Source organism: Danio rerio, chromosome 25 (genome assembly GCF_052040795.2).
Source record: "Danio rerio strain M-AB ecotype USA chromosome 25, GRCz13ab, whole genome shotgun sequence".
In the NCBI taxonomy this organism is placed as follows: Eukaryota; Metazoa; Chordata; class Actinopteri; order Cypriniformes; family Danionidae; genus Danio; species Danio rerio.
Window position 1 is genome coordinate 1,760,001 of NC_141045.1, and position 17,500 is coordinate 1,777,500.

The 17,500-nt window shown below is 36.0% G+C and overlaps 1 protein-coding gene and 1 long non-coding RNA gene across 5 annotated transcripts in view; one reads left to right on the forward strand and one right to left on the reverse strand.

Annotated features, from left to right (window-relative positions):
• The window catches only part of spg11 (SPG11 vesicle trafficking associated, spatacsin), a 42,638-nt gene that overhangs the window by 8,520 nt on the left and 16,618 nt on the right, over positions 1-17,500 (reverse strand). For 2 of the 4 annotated variants that reach the window (NM_001194994.2, XM_087311221.1), the window contains 15 exon segments: positions 1,756-1,893; positions 1,990-2,194; positions 2,591-2,736; positions 5,477-6,014; positions 6,842-6,991; positions 7,493-7,707; positions 8,051-8,219; positions 8,609-8,716; positions 10,286-10,489; positions 10,685-10,942; positions 12,999-13,158; positions 13,235-13,343; positions 15,086-15,294; positions 15,489-15,654; positions 15,765-15,834. In NM_001194994.2, coding sequence (NP_001181923.2) covers positions 1,756-1,893; positions 1,990-2,194; positions 2,591-2,736; positions 5,477-6,014; positions 6,842-6,991; positions 7,493-7,707; positions 8,051-8,219; positions 8,609-8,716; positions 10,286-10,489; positions 10,685-10,942; positions 12,999-13,158; positions 13,235-13,343; positions 15,086-15,294; positions 15,489-15,654; positions 15,765-15,834 — 2,845 coding nt within the window. 4 annotated transcript variants of the gene reach the window in all.
• LOC147837621 (uncharacterized) lies at positions 1,059-5,327 on the forward strand. Its single transcript, XR_015526143.1, has 3 exons — positions 1,059-2,994; positions 3,645-4,434; positions 4,511-5,327. It is a non-coding gene; the product is annotated as an uncharacterized LOC147837621 (long non-coding RNA).

Consider the following 17,500-nt stretch of genomic DNA (forward strand, 5'->3'; position numbering starts at 1 on the left):
TTGGCTTTTAAGTAAAACAAAATGAGTGTTGCAATAAATAGTTTTTATTCTTTTCTCCTTAACCTCTTACTGTTTCTTTTGTCTATTCACCCTATTCTCCGTCGACGAGTGGGCACTGCCATTTGAATCTTTTTGGCTTGAGACTTCCGGTCTCATTCACTTCCATTCATTTTCTGACGTTAAAAACTGCTCATTCTGCTGCTTGATGTTGCAATTTGATATTTTCTTATTATATTATGCTACTTGGTCTGTATAGTCATGCAAACATTTGTTTGTAGAGTGAAGTGGATTTTATACTCTTTAAAGTGTGAAGTTAATATATATATTCAAAGTGTATGTATATAATCTGCTTGTAGACTTGCATACCATTAGAAGAATTACCATATCACAAGAACTGGATAAGTTATATAGTTACCAGGTTTGGGTCAGGGGTTAACCTAGGTGGAAATTGAGGTCAGGGGTTAACCTAGGTGGAATTTGTGTGATATATGTAGAACTAAGACAAAAACAGATGACAGAGGTGGAATTTGGGGTCAAGGGTTAAACTAGGAGGGATCTTGTGTAATATATGAAGAACAAAGGAAAACAACAGATGTTAAAGGGTATTTAAATAAGGCCAGAAGATGAGTGAGTTAGAATTTTTCAGACAGAGATGCTACTGGGGGTCTCCCGAAAGTTCTCCTTTGTTGTCGACAATAAAGTATATTCTTCTGATATTCATAACCTCCAGACTGAGTTTGATTTAGTAAGAGAAAAACCAAGAAAACCACCACAAGAGCAAGTAGTTTGACCGTTTTCTGCCGTTTATTATTCCTAGTCATTTCTCCCATAGACGACTGATTCGGAAGTTCTAAGACAATCTCGAAAACAGGCGCACTTCCGCATTTTAGAATAAGGTCAATAGAATAAAAAAAAAACCCAAAAAACAAAACACAAAACAAGTCAAGCCATGAGAACCGAACTGAAAACCGTGTTAAAAAACCGAGGTATGTATTGAACCGTGGGCTAACTGTATTGTTGCATCCCTATTAGCTGGTAAAGAAAATTTATATTTTTTTCACAAATGTCACTTTAGACAATTCTTTGATTTTTATTAAGGTAAATTTTCTTTTGCGTTAAAACTACCAGCAGGGGGAGCTCAACCTGTGGTCTGTGTGGGTCCTAATGCCCGAGTATAGTGACAGGGACTCTATACTGCTCAGTGAGCGCCGTCTTTCGGATGAGACGTTAAACCGAGGTCACGACTCTCTGTGGACGTTAAAAAATCCCAGGATGTCCTTCGAAAAAGAGTAGGGGTTTAACCCTGGCATCCTGGCCAAATCTGCCCACTAGTCTCTGTCCATCATGGCCTCCCAACCATCCCCATATCATAATTGGCTTCATCTCTGTCTCCTCTCCACCAATCAGCTGGTGTGTGGTGTGCGGTCTGGCGCAATATGGCTGCCGTCACGTTATCGAGGTGGATGCTGCACACTGGTGGTGGATAAGGAGATGCCCCCCCCATTGAGTGCCCAGAAAAGCGCTGTATAAATGTAAGGAATTATTATTATTATTTTTATTACTGTTATTTCTGACTGCGCTGACGCTGCGATTGAGATGATCAGAAGCAAATCTATTTGTTGATGGTGTAGTACGTGCCTGAAGCATTCCCTCAATGTCATGATCTCATTTTTGGCAGACGTGTCATTAAGCCACTTTTGCATCTGAACTCTTCCTTTATATTTCAGGTGCTCTAGTAGTATAATGTATGCTCACTGCAGCTGAGGTCTGACAGCGGGACGCTGCCGATGCTGTCCAGCAGTTTGTTTCCCACCAGATTGGCGTCTCCACACAGTTTGGCGAGCTGGAGGAACGACTCTCTGCTGTCCGACGCACTGAAAATCAGACGCTCACCTGCACACACACAAGGGTTTTACATGGGAAGTCGACATTGAGAGAGTGTGTGTTGCTCGCTGGTGTCTGTGTCTTGTGTGTGTGTGTGTGTCTCACTAGTGTCAGTGTCTCGTGTGTGTGCGTTCAGTCCCTCCAGCACTGCAGTGGAGATGAGGTTGGCGACGGTGTGCGGCTGCAGACTCTGAGCACTGATGAAGGCCTCTGCTTTCTTATAGCGCTCAGACTGACGAGACAGAAGCACCTTCTGCAGGACACACTCCGGCTCAGAGGACCACAGCTCAGAGAACGAGCACTGCAGCTCCTGCACAAACACACACACACAATTAGATACACCCACACACTACACAGACTCATGCAAGCATACATATATACATACAAAGGCGATGCACAAACACGCACAGACACACACACACACACGCATACATATATACAAAGGTGTACATAGACACATGCACACTCAAACAACACATGCATGCACACACTCACACGCACACACATACACATGCATGCACATGCACACATGCATATACCTACAAATACATGGACATATGCAAGCACACACACACACACACACACACACACACTCACACACACACACACACACACACACACACACACACACAGATGCATGCATGATGTTGTTTCTTATGCCTTGACAGCATTGTAAGCGAGCAGCAGGAAGTAAAGCAGTGTTGACCTTGGAGAGCTGGTAGAGGCTCAGCACTTGTTTGCAGTAACTCTTGCCATGGCTGCACTGATCCACCAGCAGCTGGAGCTGAAGCTGGAGCTGATCATCAGGAGACGACACCACCACAAACGACGACAGGGAGCTCATACTGGGAGCTGAACACACACACACACACCCGATGTTAGCATGATGCTAAGCTAATGATCCAAGGCATAGATCAAAGATCAGGGCATGATGTTAGCATGATGCTAAGCTAATGATATCAAATAGAAAAAAAGACAGAGATCAAGAGTCAGAGCTTGGTGTTAGCATGATGCTAATGAATTAAAAGGGAAAAAATACACTGTTAGCATGATGCTAAGCTAATGATTTCAAATAGGAAGAAAAAGACAGAGATCAAGAGTCAGAGCTTGGTGTTAGCATGATGCTAATGAATTAAAAGGGAAAAATACACTGTTAGCATGATGCTAAGCTAATGATTTCAAATAGGAAGAAAAAGACAGAAATCAAGAGTCAGAGCTTGGTGTTAGCATGATGCTAATGAATTAAAAGGGAAAAAATACACTGTTAGCATGATGCTAAGCTAATGATTTCAAATAGGAAGAAAAAGACAGAGATCAAGAGTCAGAGCTTGGTTTTAGAATGATGCTAATGAATTAAAAGGGGAAAAATACACTGTTAGCATGATGCTAAGCTAATGAGTTCAAATAGGAAAAAAAGACAGAGATCAAGAGTCAAAGTCTGGTGTTAACATGATGCTAATGAATTAAAAGGGAAAAAATACACTGTTAGCATGATGCTAAGCTAATGATTTCAAATAGAAAAAAGACAGAGATCAAGAGTCAGAGTCTGGTGTTAGCATGATGCTAATGAATTAAAAGGGAAAAAATACACTGTTAGCATGATGCTAAGCTAATGATTTCAAATAGGAAAAAAAGACAGAGATCAAGAGTCAGAGTCTGGTGTTAGCATGATGCTAATGAATAAAAAGGGAAAAAATACACTGTTAGCATGATGCTAAGCTAATGATTTCAAATAGGAAAAAAGACAGATCAAGAGTCAGAGTCTGGTGTTAGCATGATGCTAATGAATCAAAAGGGAAAAAATACACTGTTAGCATGATGCTAAGCTAATGATTTCAAAAGGAAAAAAAGACAGAGATCAAGAGTCAGAGTCTGGTGTTAGCATGATGCTAATGAATAAAAAGGGAAAAAATACACTGTTAGCATGATGCTAAGCTAATGATTTCAAATAGGAAAAAAGACAGATCAAGAGTCAGAGTCTGGTGTTAGCATGATGCTAATGAATCAAAAGGGAAAAAATACACTGTTAGCATGATGCTAAGCTAATGATTTCAAATAGGAAAAAAAGACAGATCAAGACTCGGAGTCTGGTTTTAGCATGATGCTAATGAATTAAAAAGGAAAAAAGACAGATCAAAGGTCAGGGGCTGCTGTTAGCATGATGCTAAGCTAATGATTTCAAATAGAGTAAAAAAATGTAAAGATCAAAGATCAAGGCCTGATGTTAGCATGATAATAAGCTAATGAACTCAAAAACAAATCTGTAAAGAAAAAAAGATGGATTAAAAGTTAAAATCTGATTTTTACACAATGCTAAGCTAATGAATTCAAATAGAGATCAAGGGTGAGAGTCTGGCGTTAACATGATGCTAAGCTAATGAATTCATTCGAAGAAATCGAAGTTCAGAGCTTGTTTTTAGCATGATGCTAGGCATACCAATTTTAATAAATCGATTAAGAAATAAAAAGACATATCAAAGGTCAGAGTCTGGTGTTATCAAAATGCTAAGATGCTTTTTTTAGAACAAAGTTTACTTGTTGCATCAACTTGTTAGCATGATGCAAAGTTTATTAATTCAAAGAGAGAGAAAAAAGGTAGAGATCAAAATTCAGGGTCTGGTGTTAGCATGATGCTAAGCTAATGAACTCAAAAAAAGGACAGAAATCAAGACTAAATCAGAGTTTAGCAAGATGCTAAGCTAATTAATTCAATAAGAAATTCTAAAAGAAAAAAGACAGAGATTAATGGTCAAAGCCTGGTGTTAGCATGATGATAAGCTAATGAATTTGAAAAGAAAAAATACAGAGATCAAAGTTCAGAGCTTGTTGTTAGCATTATGTTATGCTAACAAAATTTTAAAAATCAATACAAAACAAAAAGACATATCAATAGCCAGAGTCTGGTGTTAGCAAGTTGCTAAGCTAATGAACTCCAAAAGAAAAAGGCAGATTAAAGGCCAGAGTCTGGCATTGCCATAAAGCTAGGCTAATTAATTCAAATAGTAAGAATAAAATGTAGAGCTCAAATGCCTGGTGTTAGCACAATGCTAAGCTAATGTATTTACAATGAAATAAAGCTAATGAATAAAAAAAAAATTCCGAAAAGACAAAGGACAAAGACCAAAGGTCAGGGCCTGGTGTTAGCTTGATGCTAAGCTAATGAATTCGGAAAGGCAAAAAAGACAGAACAAAGGTCAAAGCCTATTGTTAGCAAGATATTAAGCTAATGAATTCGAAAATACAAGACACAGATTTAAGGTCAGGGCCTGGTGTTAGCTTGATGCTAAGCTAATGAATTTGAAAAGGCAAAAAAGACAGAGATCAAAGGTCAAAGCCTGGTGTTAGCATGATGCTAGGCTAGTGAATTTGAAAAGAAATCGAAAAGAGAAAATTCAGAGATTAAAGTTCAGAGCTTAATGTTAGCATGATGCTAAGTATAATATAATATAACCAAAAACAACAAAGATCCATCAGCGATAATATAAAAAAAAAAATATATATATATATATATATATATATATATATATCTGTATAATTAAAATATTGATGACACCCAAATACACACACACAAAAAAGAAAGCAGCACACTCACATGACGGCAGACTGCGGCGGCTCTCTCCGTCAGGACTGTGAAGTTCAGGCTGCAGTTCGCCGCATGCTAACCCGCGACACCGCAACACCAGCCACACATCTTTGTGAAAAAACCTGAAGTAGCGACACACACGGCTAGCCTCGTTCACACTGCCGTCGTTCAGTAGCTGCGCGATCAGACTCGCCAGCGCCCTCTGCTGGTCATCAGGCAGAATACAGGAATTTGAATCCGCCGGCAGACCGTCCAGACTCAGATTAGCATCGTCATTAAGAGCCGGCATTCTGGAGAAGGAAAAATCGCGCAGAAGATTTTCCGGAGAGTCTTCGGAGAGTGCGGACGGAGCGAACAGACTCTGGCGCTCCAGATCCGCCAATAGGAGTCGCTGCTGGATCCGACATTCCGATTGACGCTTCTCCAGATCAGCTAAAATTGGAGTGGATGGTGGAGGATCACAGCGGGACAACCAGAGTCCTGCTAAACCCAGCAGAACACAGCGCTCCTGGAGATTCACCAGCTCTGAGTCTGACTGCAGCGCCACCTGGAGGAACACAATGGGATAACAGCGAGGAATTAAACGTTATCGATTTAGATATACAGAATATATAATATAATAATATAATATAATATAAAATATTATAATATATAATATAATATAATAAAAATATAATATAATATCATATCATATAAAATATAATATAAAATAGAACTATAATATAATATAATAAAATATAATATAATAATATAATATAATATAATATAATATAAAATAATAATATAATATAATAATATAATTTAATATAATATAATAATATAATAAAATATAATATAAATTATAATAATAATATAATATAATAATAATTATAATATAATAATACAATATAATAAAAAATATAAAATATAAATATAATATAATAAAAGATTATAGATAATAATAATATAATATAACATTTAATATAATATAATACAATAAATATAATATAACATAATATAATTTAATATAATAAAATATAATCTAATTTAATGTAATATAATATAATATAAAATATAATAATAATATAATAATATAATATAATATTAATATAATAATATAATAAAATATAAATTATAATAATAATGTAATATAATAATAATTATAATATAATATAATAATACAATATAATAAAAAATATAAATATAATATAATATAATAAAAATTATAGATAATATAATATAATATATAATTTAATATAATATAATACAATAAATATAATATAACAATTTAATATAATAAAATATAATCTAATTTAATATAATATAATATAATATAATATAATATAATATATAATATAATATAATATAATATAATGTTTGTGGTGTGTGTCAGACCTCGGCCTGTGAGAGGAAGAAGTGGCATGCGGTCTCTGGCTGCACGTGTTCGGTCTGCAGCTGATCATGTGACCTCCTCCAGAGGGCCAATCGAATCTCCTGACGCTCCCACTGACGCTTCAGTTTCTGAGCGCTCAGATCCCGCAGAAGCTATGAAAACACACACACACACACATGAAAGCACACACACACACACACACACACACACACACTTTCAGCACTTCTGCAGCTCCCTGAAGCAGAGATGGCCAACTTCAAAATTACACCCTTCTAATTATTTAAGCCTTCAAAATTAATATTCATTTATTCAAATTAAGCTTGGATGATGTTAATAATGCTATTTTTAAGGCACTGCCTGTCATGAAGGTATATTTTAATCATCAAACATCACAAGTCAACTGATTACATGAAGTATTGCAAACATTTTCTTAAATTATAAGTGTCCTAAAATGTTGTTCAGATAATATGCAAATTAGGCATTGAGTAATTTAACAAATGCTAATTTCTACACATTATCCAAGTATGGATTATGTCTTGTTTAACTTTTTTTTTTACATTTTAGATTCAAAGTTTTGTTTTTTACCAATTGTTTTTCCTCCTGTCTGTCTCTGTGTGTGTGTGTGCGCATCTGTCGTGTGTGTGTCTGTGCACCTGGTTGATGATGAGTGTGTGTGCGGGCAGCTCGGCCAGCTCTGCGACTCTGCGTGCCTGCATGTAAAGTCCTGCGTCCTGCAGCTCCTCCATGATCCTCACACACTCCTCCTGCAGGACACTGGGGGAATAACAGTCAAGCAGACGAGACGACACACACACCGGCGTCTCACACAGCAGCTGACTGAGCTCACTGAGCAGCCGGAAATCTGGACCTGCACACACACACGCATGCACACACATAAAATAGCCCAATTGTCTTATTATTATTATTATTGTTATTATTGTGACAATAACAATAGAAATAATCATAAAAAACTCTTAAACGCTGTGTTTTTTTGCATAAAGTGTTTGAATATCAATCATATTTGGTCTTTTTTTAGTAATAACAATATTTTCTTTATGAATATTGCCAAATATTTGAAGGTAATGTTTATATATTTATATACACCTATTGCTATTTCTGGAATATAAGACTATTGTATTTTACAATTATTATTATTTATATTATAATTATTGATAGTAGATGAAACGCTGTATGTGTGGTGGAGTTCTGACCGTTGGACTTGAGCAGTTTCTCCACGTCCAGCAGCAGCTGCAGCAGCCGGCGGAGCTCATACTGCGTCCGGCTCTGCTTGAGGAGCGTCAGGAGCAGCACTGAAGCCTGAGACTCCACCCACTGCACTGGCAGAACATCAGAGCTGGACAACACACTGCTGCTACGCAACTACACACACACACACAGATAAAACACACACATATTTACCACAGGGCGGCTGAATGCTGGATTCTTATTGGCTGATGGTCACTCTGTGGTGTTTAGTTATTGTCAGATAATGGCACAGCTAAAGTAGTTCCGGCAGCAATAGAGCTCCATATCACTCTGCTGAATGATTAGCGTTATTTCACAGCTACAACAGTCGGAAATCACATCAGAAAACAACAGAAAACAGGAGGAGGACATGTGGAGAACACTAGTGCTACACACAGGAGGATACACACCTGACGAATAAACAACATACAACATCCCAACAGTGGACATCTAAACAAATACACACGTGAATAAGCAGAGTAAACACCAGTGTGTGTGTGTGTGTGTGTGTGTGTGGAGCTTACATTAAGCAGACTCTTCTGGAAGTCCAGCAGTTTGTCTTTGGCTCTCTGATAGTCTTTGTAGTCGAAGCAAAACTCGTACATCTGAAGCATGGCAATCAGCGGAGACTCCTGACACACACACACACACACACACACAATACAACTTATAATACACAACACAACATTTGAAAAACAAAAAGTAAAAGTAAAACTGAAAAATGCAAGTTATTTTAAAACAAATAAAACAAAAAATTAAACAAAACAAAACAATAAAAAACAAAATGTTACAAAGCAATTGACAGAATAAAACAAAAAACTGAAAAAAGACAAAACAAAATAAAAATACAAAACAAAATGACAAAAAACAAACAACAAACAAAACAAAAAACTAAACTATATAAAATGGAACAAAACAAAATGATACAACATAAAACTAAAAATGAAATGTAACAACAAAATGATACAAGAAAACATGAAACAAAACAAAATGATATAAAACAAAATGAAACAAAAGAATACAAAACAAAACGATACAAAATGACACAAAACAAAAATGATTAAGCAAAACAAAATGATAAACAACAACACAAGAAAACACAAAACAAAAACAAGATGAAACAAAACAAAAAACAAAATGACAAAAAACAACAACACACAAAACTAAAAGTGATATCAAACAAAACAATACAAAGACACAACAAAACGAAACAAAAAATGAAACAAAATAAAATTATATAAAACAAAATGAAACAAAAATACAATAACACAAAATAAACACAAAACAAAAAATGAAACAAAACAAAATGATATAAAACAAAATGATACAAAATGAAACAAAACAAAAACAAAACAAAATGATATATATCAAAATGACACAAAAACCAAAACAAAAAATGAAACAAAATAAAATTATATAAAACAAAATGAAACAAAAATACAATAACACAAAATAAACACAAAACAAAAAATGAAACAAAACAAAATGATATAAAACAAAATGACTCAAAACAAAACCCAACAAAATAAAACAAAAGAAAAACTGAAACTAAACAAAAAATGAAACAAGAAAAAAACGACAAAAGAAAAAGACACAAAAGAAAAAAATGAAACAAACAAAAATGACACTAAACAAAACCCAAAAAAACAAAACAAAAAAAATTAAACAACAAAATGATTTAAAAAAATGACACAAACAAAAAACAAAACAAAATGAAACAAAACAAAAACAAAACACAAAAAACAGAACAAAATGATATAAAACAAAACACAACAAAATACGATACAAAACAAAAAACAAAATGATCCAACAAAACAAAATGATACAACAAAACACAAAAACAAAATTAAACTAAACGATTCAAAAAATACAAAACAAAACTAAACAAATGGATACAAAACGACCCAAAACAAAACACAAAGGAAAATGCATCAAAAACAAAACAAAACAAAACCTGAACGATACAAAATAACATACAAAACACAAACAAAACAAAACGATACAAAACAAAACACACAAAAAAGATACAAAATAAAACAAAAAATATTAAAGCAAAACTAAATAAAACTAAAATTTGTTTTAAAATTAAAACAAAACTTTCGCTCAGACAAAATGAGTAGGTAAGTGGTAAATCATGTAAAAGCTCGATCATGTGCATGACCAGAGCAGCCTGCGTTTCGACCAATCATAGCGTCTCGTACCCTCTGAAAGAGCTGGAATCCGCGAATCAGAGGCCTGATCTTGCTGCGGCTCAGCAGCGTCTTCCAGAGGATGGACAGGTCATGCAGGTTCCACACGTGGTGGGCGGGGCTCTCGTTGATGTGGGCGGCGGCTTCCTGAGTGACATCATCATCATCCACCGAGGTCAAGATCCACACACAGAGGCACTGCAGCAGCTCTGAGCCCTGTAAACCACACGCACACGCACACAAACGCACACACACGCACAGGCACACGCAGTCATGCATGTATGCACACAGTTATTAAAACACAAGATACACACACACACACAATCAAACAAAAACATACATATACACAAACATAAATATGCACACACACACACACGTATAAATTACATAAACAAATAATAAAGAATTGACCTGGTGTGAGGCAGCGAGGACGGCCAGAGGAGCACAGCGGCGCCGCACAGCCTCTGACAGCAGGATCCTCCAGGGGTGGGGCTTCTCCTGACTCTGCAGTAGCACCTGGAACAGCTCTGTGGGCCAATCAGAGCTCTCGTCTGGAGAGGGCGGAGTCACTGAGACTCCCTGATCCTCTATTGGCGAACGCAGATCCTGGAAGGCCAGAGAAATGTGAGACTGCAGAGCCGGACTGAAGCTTTCAGATAGAAACCTGACCTGGAGGAAAACATAGAGAAAACAGAAGATTATTAAATAATAATAACAATAAATAACATTAATAATGATAAGAATACAAATATTATTAACAACAATAATAATAAATAATGATGATGATTATAATAATAAAAAATAAATAATGTAATAAATGATGATAACAGTAATACTAGTAAATATATTAACAACAACAATATCAACAATAATGAATAATGATGATGATAACAACATCTAAAATAATACTAAAACAACAAAATAAAAATAGAATTATTATTACTACTAATATTAATAATAATAATAATAATAATAATAATAATAATAATAAATCAATAAGAAAATAATAATAACATTAACAATAACGATGATGATGCTAATAATAATAATAATAATATTAAATAATAAATCAATTACGTTATTATTATTATTATTATCATCATCACAATTAATAATAATAATAATAATAGATAATTATAAAAATAATAACAACAACAACAATCATAATAATAAAACAAAAATAAAAAATAAATGATAATTACAAATCAAAAAAGAAACAATTACATAAATAATGATAGTATTAATATTAATAATAACAATAATAATAATGATAACCATGATGATGATGTTAATAACAACAATGATAATAAAATAAAATAAAAAAATATATATATTTTTATTATTATTATTACTATTACTATTATTATTATTATTATTAATTATTTAATAAATATAAAACAACAATAACATAACTATTTATAAAAAACAATATTAATAACAATAAAAATATATAATAATAATGATAAATAATGAAATAAGGATAATAATAATATTAATAACAATAACAACAACAACAACAACAACAACAATAAATAATGATGATGATAAAAAACAATAAACAATAAAAAATAATAATAATTCATAAGGAAATAAAAAAATAATGATAGAAATAATATTAATAACAACAATAATAATAGCAACAATAATAATGATGATTTTAATAATAACAATACTTTAAAATAATAGCAACAAAAATAAATATATTTATATAATTATAATAATAATAATAAAATTAAAAAATAAAACAATTATGATAACAACAACAACAACAATAAATGATGAAGATTACAACAAAAATAATAATAAATTAATAAAGAAATACCGAAATAAATAAGTAACGATAGTAATAATGTTAATGACAACAATAACAAGATTAAATAACAATATTAAAAATAAATGATAATAATATTAATAATAACGATAATAATAATAATAAGTAATAATAATAAATAACAGCAACAATAAATAATGAAATAAACAACTAATAAATGTATATAATAATAGTATAAACCACAACAATTATTATTATTTTTAATAATAATAATAATAATAATAATAATAATAATAATAATAACATTAATAATAATAATAATAATAATGATGATAATAATAATAATAAATAACAACAGCTTAAAGCTTTAGAATGTTTTTTAAAAAAGCTTATCAGAAATAAATATTGTACACATTTACAAAATAACTTTACTAAAATATGGGAAACATTAAAAAGAAATACCTTCACAATTGACTGCTGCTCTTTCATAACTTTAATAAAACTAAATAAAAAAACACTTATATTTTAATAATAAAAGAAAAAAAAAGAAAATGAAAAGCAGACAGGCTAGAAACATTTTAATCACATTCAAAATATTTTTATATTTTGTTTTTGAAATTTAGCAAAAAATTAATTTTAATATTTTCCCCAAATTACAATAAAAGATAAAAAATTGTCATATTGATCTTATATGTAATACCGTATAAATAAATATTATTAGCTTTTCCCCATATTTTAACATTATAAAAACATTGAGATCATGTTTAATACAATAAAACATATATACATGTTTTTGTTTTATTGAATTAAAACATAATTTGTTTATAATATTATGCAAATTATGCTAACAATATAGTAAAACTTGATGATGCATAAATAAATAAATATATATCATAAGCTTTAATCACAGGTTTTTGCCATTGAATCAAACAGCCAATCAGAAGACAGCCTGACCTGTTGGGGCGGGTACTGGTGCGTCTGAACGAACAGCAGAAAGTGCAGCCACTGTCCATCATGAGCGCAGTCCAGCGGGTAGGCGGAGCTTAGAGGAAGAGCGTGGAGTCGACAGAACTGGACAGGAAGTGCCCATTCCTGCGCTGCCTCGAACGACCAGCTGAAAACACAAAACATCAGGCATGAGGATCCACAGGAGGAATCACCCAGCATGCATCTCTTTCAGAAACACTGACCGACTGATGGTCTTCTTCTCCAGAGCGTCTCTGATGGCCGCTTCCAGATGGAGGAGCAAATCCTGAGCCGCGCGATGCTCAGCGCTAATCAGCTGACTGGCCTTCTCCACTGAAACATAACAGACACATGCTAACAACACACAGAAGAGCAGAAGACCACACGTCTTGGGTCATGCTACAGAAACAGCCTAACAACATGCTAAAACATGATAGCAACAAGCTAAAACATGCTATTGCGTCAGAAATGATTACGCTTTTAAACATGATAGTAGTAAATGTATAAGGTTGTAAATGTTAATAGTAAACCTAATGATATGTTTAACCAGGCTAACAACATGCTAAACACATAGAGAACACCAGAATGCCACACACAAAGTCTATCAAAGTTATACAGTCTAACAACATCCAAAAACTTGATAGCAACAAGCTAAAACATGCAAGCCATTTGCTTAAGTATGTTAAAAATATTAATAATAAGTTAATGATATGTTTAACCATGCTAACAACATGCTTAACACACGGAAAAGACTAGAATGCCATACACCCTGGGTCATGCTAAATAAACAGTCTAACAACATAGTAAAACGTGACAGCAACAAGCTAAAAACATGCTACCCATATGCTAAAATACATTAGAAATATTAATAATAAGTTAATGATGAATGTAACCTTGCTAACAACACAGGCTAACAACATGCTAAACACACAGAGAAGACCAAAATGTCATACACCCTGGGTGATGCTACAGAAGCAGTCTAAAAACATGCTAAAACATAATAGCAACAAGCTAAATACATGCTACCCATGTGCTAAAGTACATTAGAAATATTAATAATAAGTTAATGATATGTGTAACCTTGCTAACAACACAGGCTAACAAAATGCTAAACACACAGAGAAGAGCAGAATGCTAAACACTCTGGGTCATGCTTCATATACAGTCTAACAAAATGCTAAACCATGAAAGCAACAAGCTAGACATCTGGTGAAGTATGTTTGAAATATTAATAAAAGTTAACAATCCATTTAAACATGCTAACAATGTGCTAAATCATGCTGGAAACAAGTAACGATGTGTAAAAACATGCTAACAATTTGATAAAACATGCTAGAACTATTAACCATTTGTTTAAAAATGCTAATAGTGTGCTAAAACATGCTAGAAATGTCATCCATTTGTTTAAACATGCTAACAATGAGCTAAACCATGCTAGAAATATTAACTATTTATTTAAACATGCTAACAGTGTGCTAAACCATGCAAGAAACAAGTAACAATGAGTTAAAACTTGCTAATAATGTGATAAAACATGCTAGTAATATTAAACATTTGTTTAAACATGCTAACAAGTTAAAACTATGCTACAAAAACATGATCAAAATATGCTAAACTAAATAAGCAGTATGTTAAAACTGTTTAGCATTGTCCTAAAACATGCTAGTAGTGAGATTAATTGTGCTATAAACATGTTAACATGCTAAACAACTTGTTAAATAGGTTAGCATTCAACCAATAAGCTAAAACATGCTACAAACATGCTAGGCCTACCACAATAATGAAACATTAGCAGTGTTAAATCATGAAAGACAATGTTAAAAATGTGCTAACACTGTTAATTCACAATGAAAAAAAATGCTAGCAATGTGCTAAGGCTAAGCTAATAATCTCGGGAAAACATGCTAAATCATTAAATGTCATGCTAGCAGCGGTAAATCATGAGTGAAACGTGTTAGTCTAACAAGCTAAATGCTAGTAGTGTTTAAAATCATGCAAGCAGTGTGCAAACTCATGCTAATGCTAATATATTAGGATGCTAACAGCATGCTAAATCATTTTTAGTTTTCAGCTACCCAGAGTGTGTCGCAGTGAATCTGCGTCTCCGTCCTCACGGCTCTGACTCCAGTGCTTGTGAATGAGGTTCAGCGTGCGCAGATCCGTCCTCAGTTTGAGGCTACACACACCCATGAGCTCACAAAAGCACACACACGCCGACGACACACTCGCACTGCTGAAGTTCAACAGAGCCAACGAGTACGACTGATCCACCGCCATAGACAACCTGAGAGAAATCACACACACAGACACAGAGACACACACACACACACACACACACACACACACACACACACACACACACACACACACACACACCTTTAGGAATGTTTAAGTTTTAATATTTCAGAAATTGTTGTGTGTCTGAGTGTGTGTTTTTGTTTGTGTGTATGTGAGCCTGTGTGTGTGTGTGTGTCTCACTGTAGTTTAGTGTTACTGCAGTCTCTCAGGTGTTGTGTGAGGTAAACAGCGTAAGCGAAGGCCGGCCGTCCGTGACGCAGGAAGTACAGGAAATCCAGATTCTCCACGATGGCGAAATTACTGACGAGGTGAGAGCTGGAGAAATGAGGAGGCTCACTTGACGCTTCTGGAAGACGAAGATACACACACACACATACATACACACATACACACGAGTAAAAGAAAGTCGTTCTGAACAGAAGCACATCTCGATTGTGTGTGTGTTAATAAACGCACCGCTGCTGGCAGACACACTGTTGGCGGACTGCCATCCGAAGAGTCTGGAGGAGTCCAGGGGATGTAGAGACTGCAGAAGCATGCACACACACACACACACACACACACAAAAGTAGCTATATTAATTAAATGCAGGGCTGGCGCGTCCATAGAGGCAACCTAGGCAGCTGCCAAGGGTGGCAGAATAGAGAGGGCGGTGTCCACCACACTACCCTCACCTCTCGCGCCCTCAGTTATATCCGCGTCTAGGGCGGCGTCCACGACACTACCCTCATGACCCGTGCCCTTACCACGTCTAGGGCGGCAGAATAGAGAGGGCGGCGTCCCCGACACTACCCTCACCTCTTGCGCCCTCAGTTATATCCCGGTCTAGGGGGGCAGAATAGAGAGGGCGGCAACCCCGACACTACCCTCACCTCTCGCGCCCTCAGTTATATCTCTGTCTATTGCGGCAGAAAAGAGAGGGCGGCATCCCCGACACTACCCTCACCACTCGCGCCCTCAGTTTTATCCCTGTCCAGGGCGGCAGAAAAGAGAGGGCGGCATCCCCGACACTACCCTCACCTCTCGCACCCTCAGTTATATCCCTGTCTAGGGCGGCAGAATAGAGAGGGCGGCATCCCCGACACTACCCTCACCTCTCGCGCCCTCAGTTATATCCCGGTCTAGGGCGGCAGAATAGAGAGGGCGGCATCCCCGACACTACCCTCACCTCTCGCGCCCTCAGTTATATCCCGGTCTAGGGCGGCAGAATAGAGAGGGCGGCATCCCCGACACTACCCTCACCTCTCGCGCCCTCAGTTAAATCCCTGTCTAGGGCGGCAGAATAGAGAGGGCAGCATCCCCGACACTACCCTCACCTCTCGCGCCCTCAGTTATATCCCGGTCTAGGGCGGCAGAATAGAGGGCGGCATCCCCGACACTACCCTCACCTCTCTTGCCCTCAGTTATATCCCTGTCTAAGGCGGCAGAATAGAGAGGGTGGCATCCCCGACACTACCCTCACCTCTCTTGCCCTCAGTTATATCCAGGTCTAGGGTGGGAGAATATATCTCCCCAAACCCCCCGGTGTGGAGAAGCCCCAAGAAGCGTCCCACCCAGACTGCTGATGCTTCGATTAAAGCGTGGGGGGGAATCACTGATGGTTTGGGCTCAATATCATGGCGTTCCCTAGGCCCAATACTTGAGCTAGATGGATGCTGGGTCACTGCCAAGGACTACTCAACCATTTGGGAGAGTTACGGGGTGGAGAAGCCCCAAAGAAGCGTCCCACCCAGACTGCTGATGCCCACAGTGAAACATGGGGGCAATAAGTGATGGCTTGGACTTCAACATCATAGCTCCCTAGGTCCAATGCTTGTGCTAGATGGGTCACTGCCAAGGACTACCCAACCATTCTGGAGGACCATGTGACCCAGTGGGTTGACCACTGCATCCTAAAGAAGGTGCTGTGTATTAGATTGATAAAGCAGCAATACACAAAGCAAAACAGGTGACAGCGTGGTTTAATGAACATGAAAGTGAAGCTGAACATCTCCCATGGCCTGCACAATGCCCAGATCTAAACATTTTTGAGCACTTTAGGGTGTGTTGGAGGAGAGAGTCAGGAAATCTTTTCCTCCAGCAGCATCATGTAGGGACCTGAACACCATTCTGACAGACTAATTCTGTGCAGGACCTGTGTCTGTCATTCCAAAGACCAACTGATGCTGTATTGGCTGTTAAAGGAGGCCAAA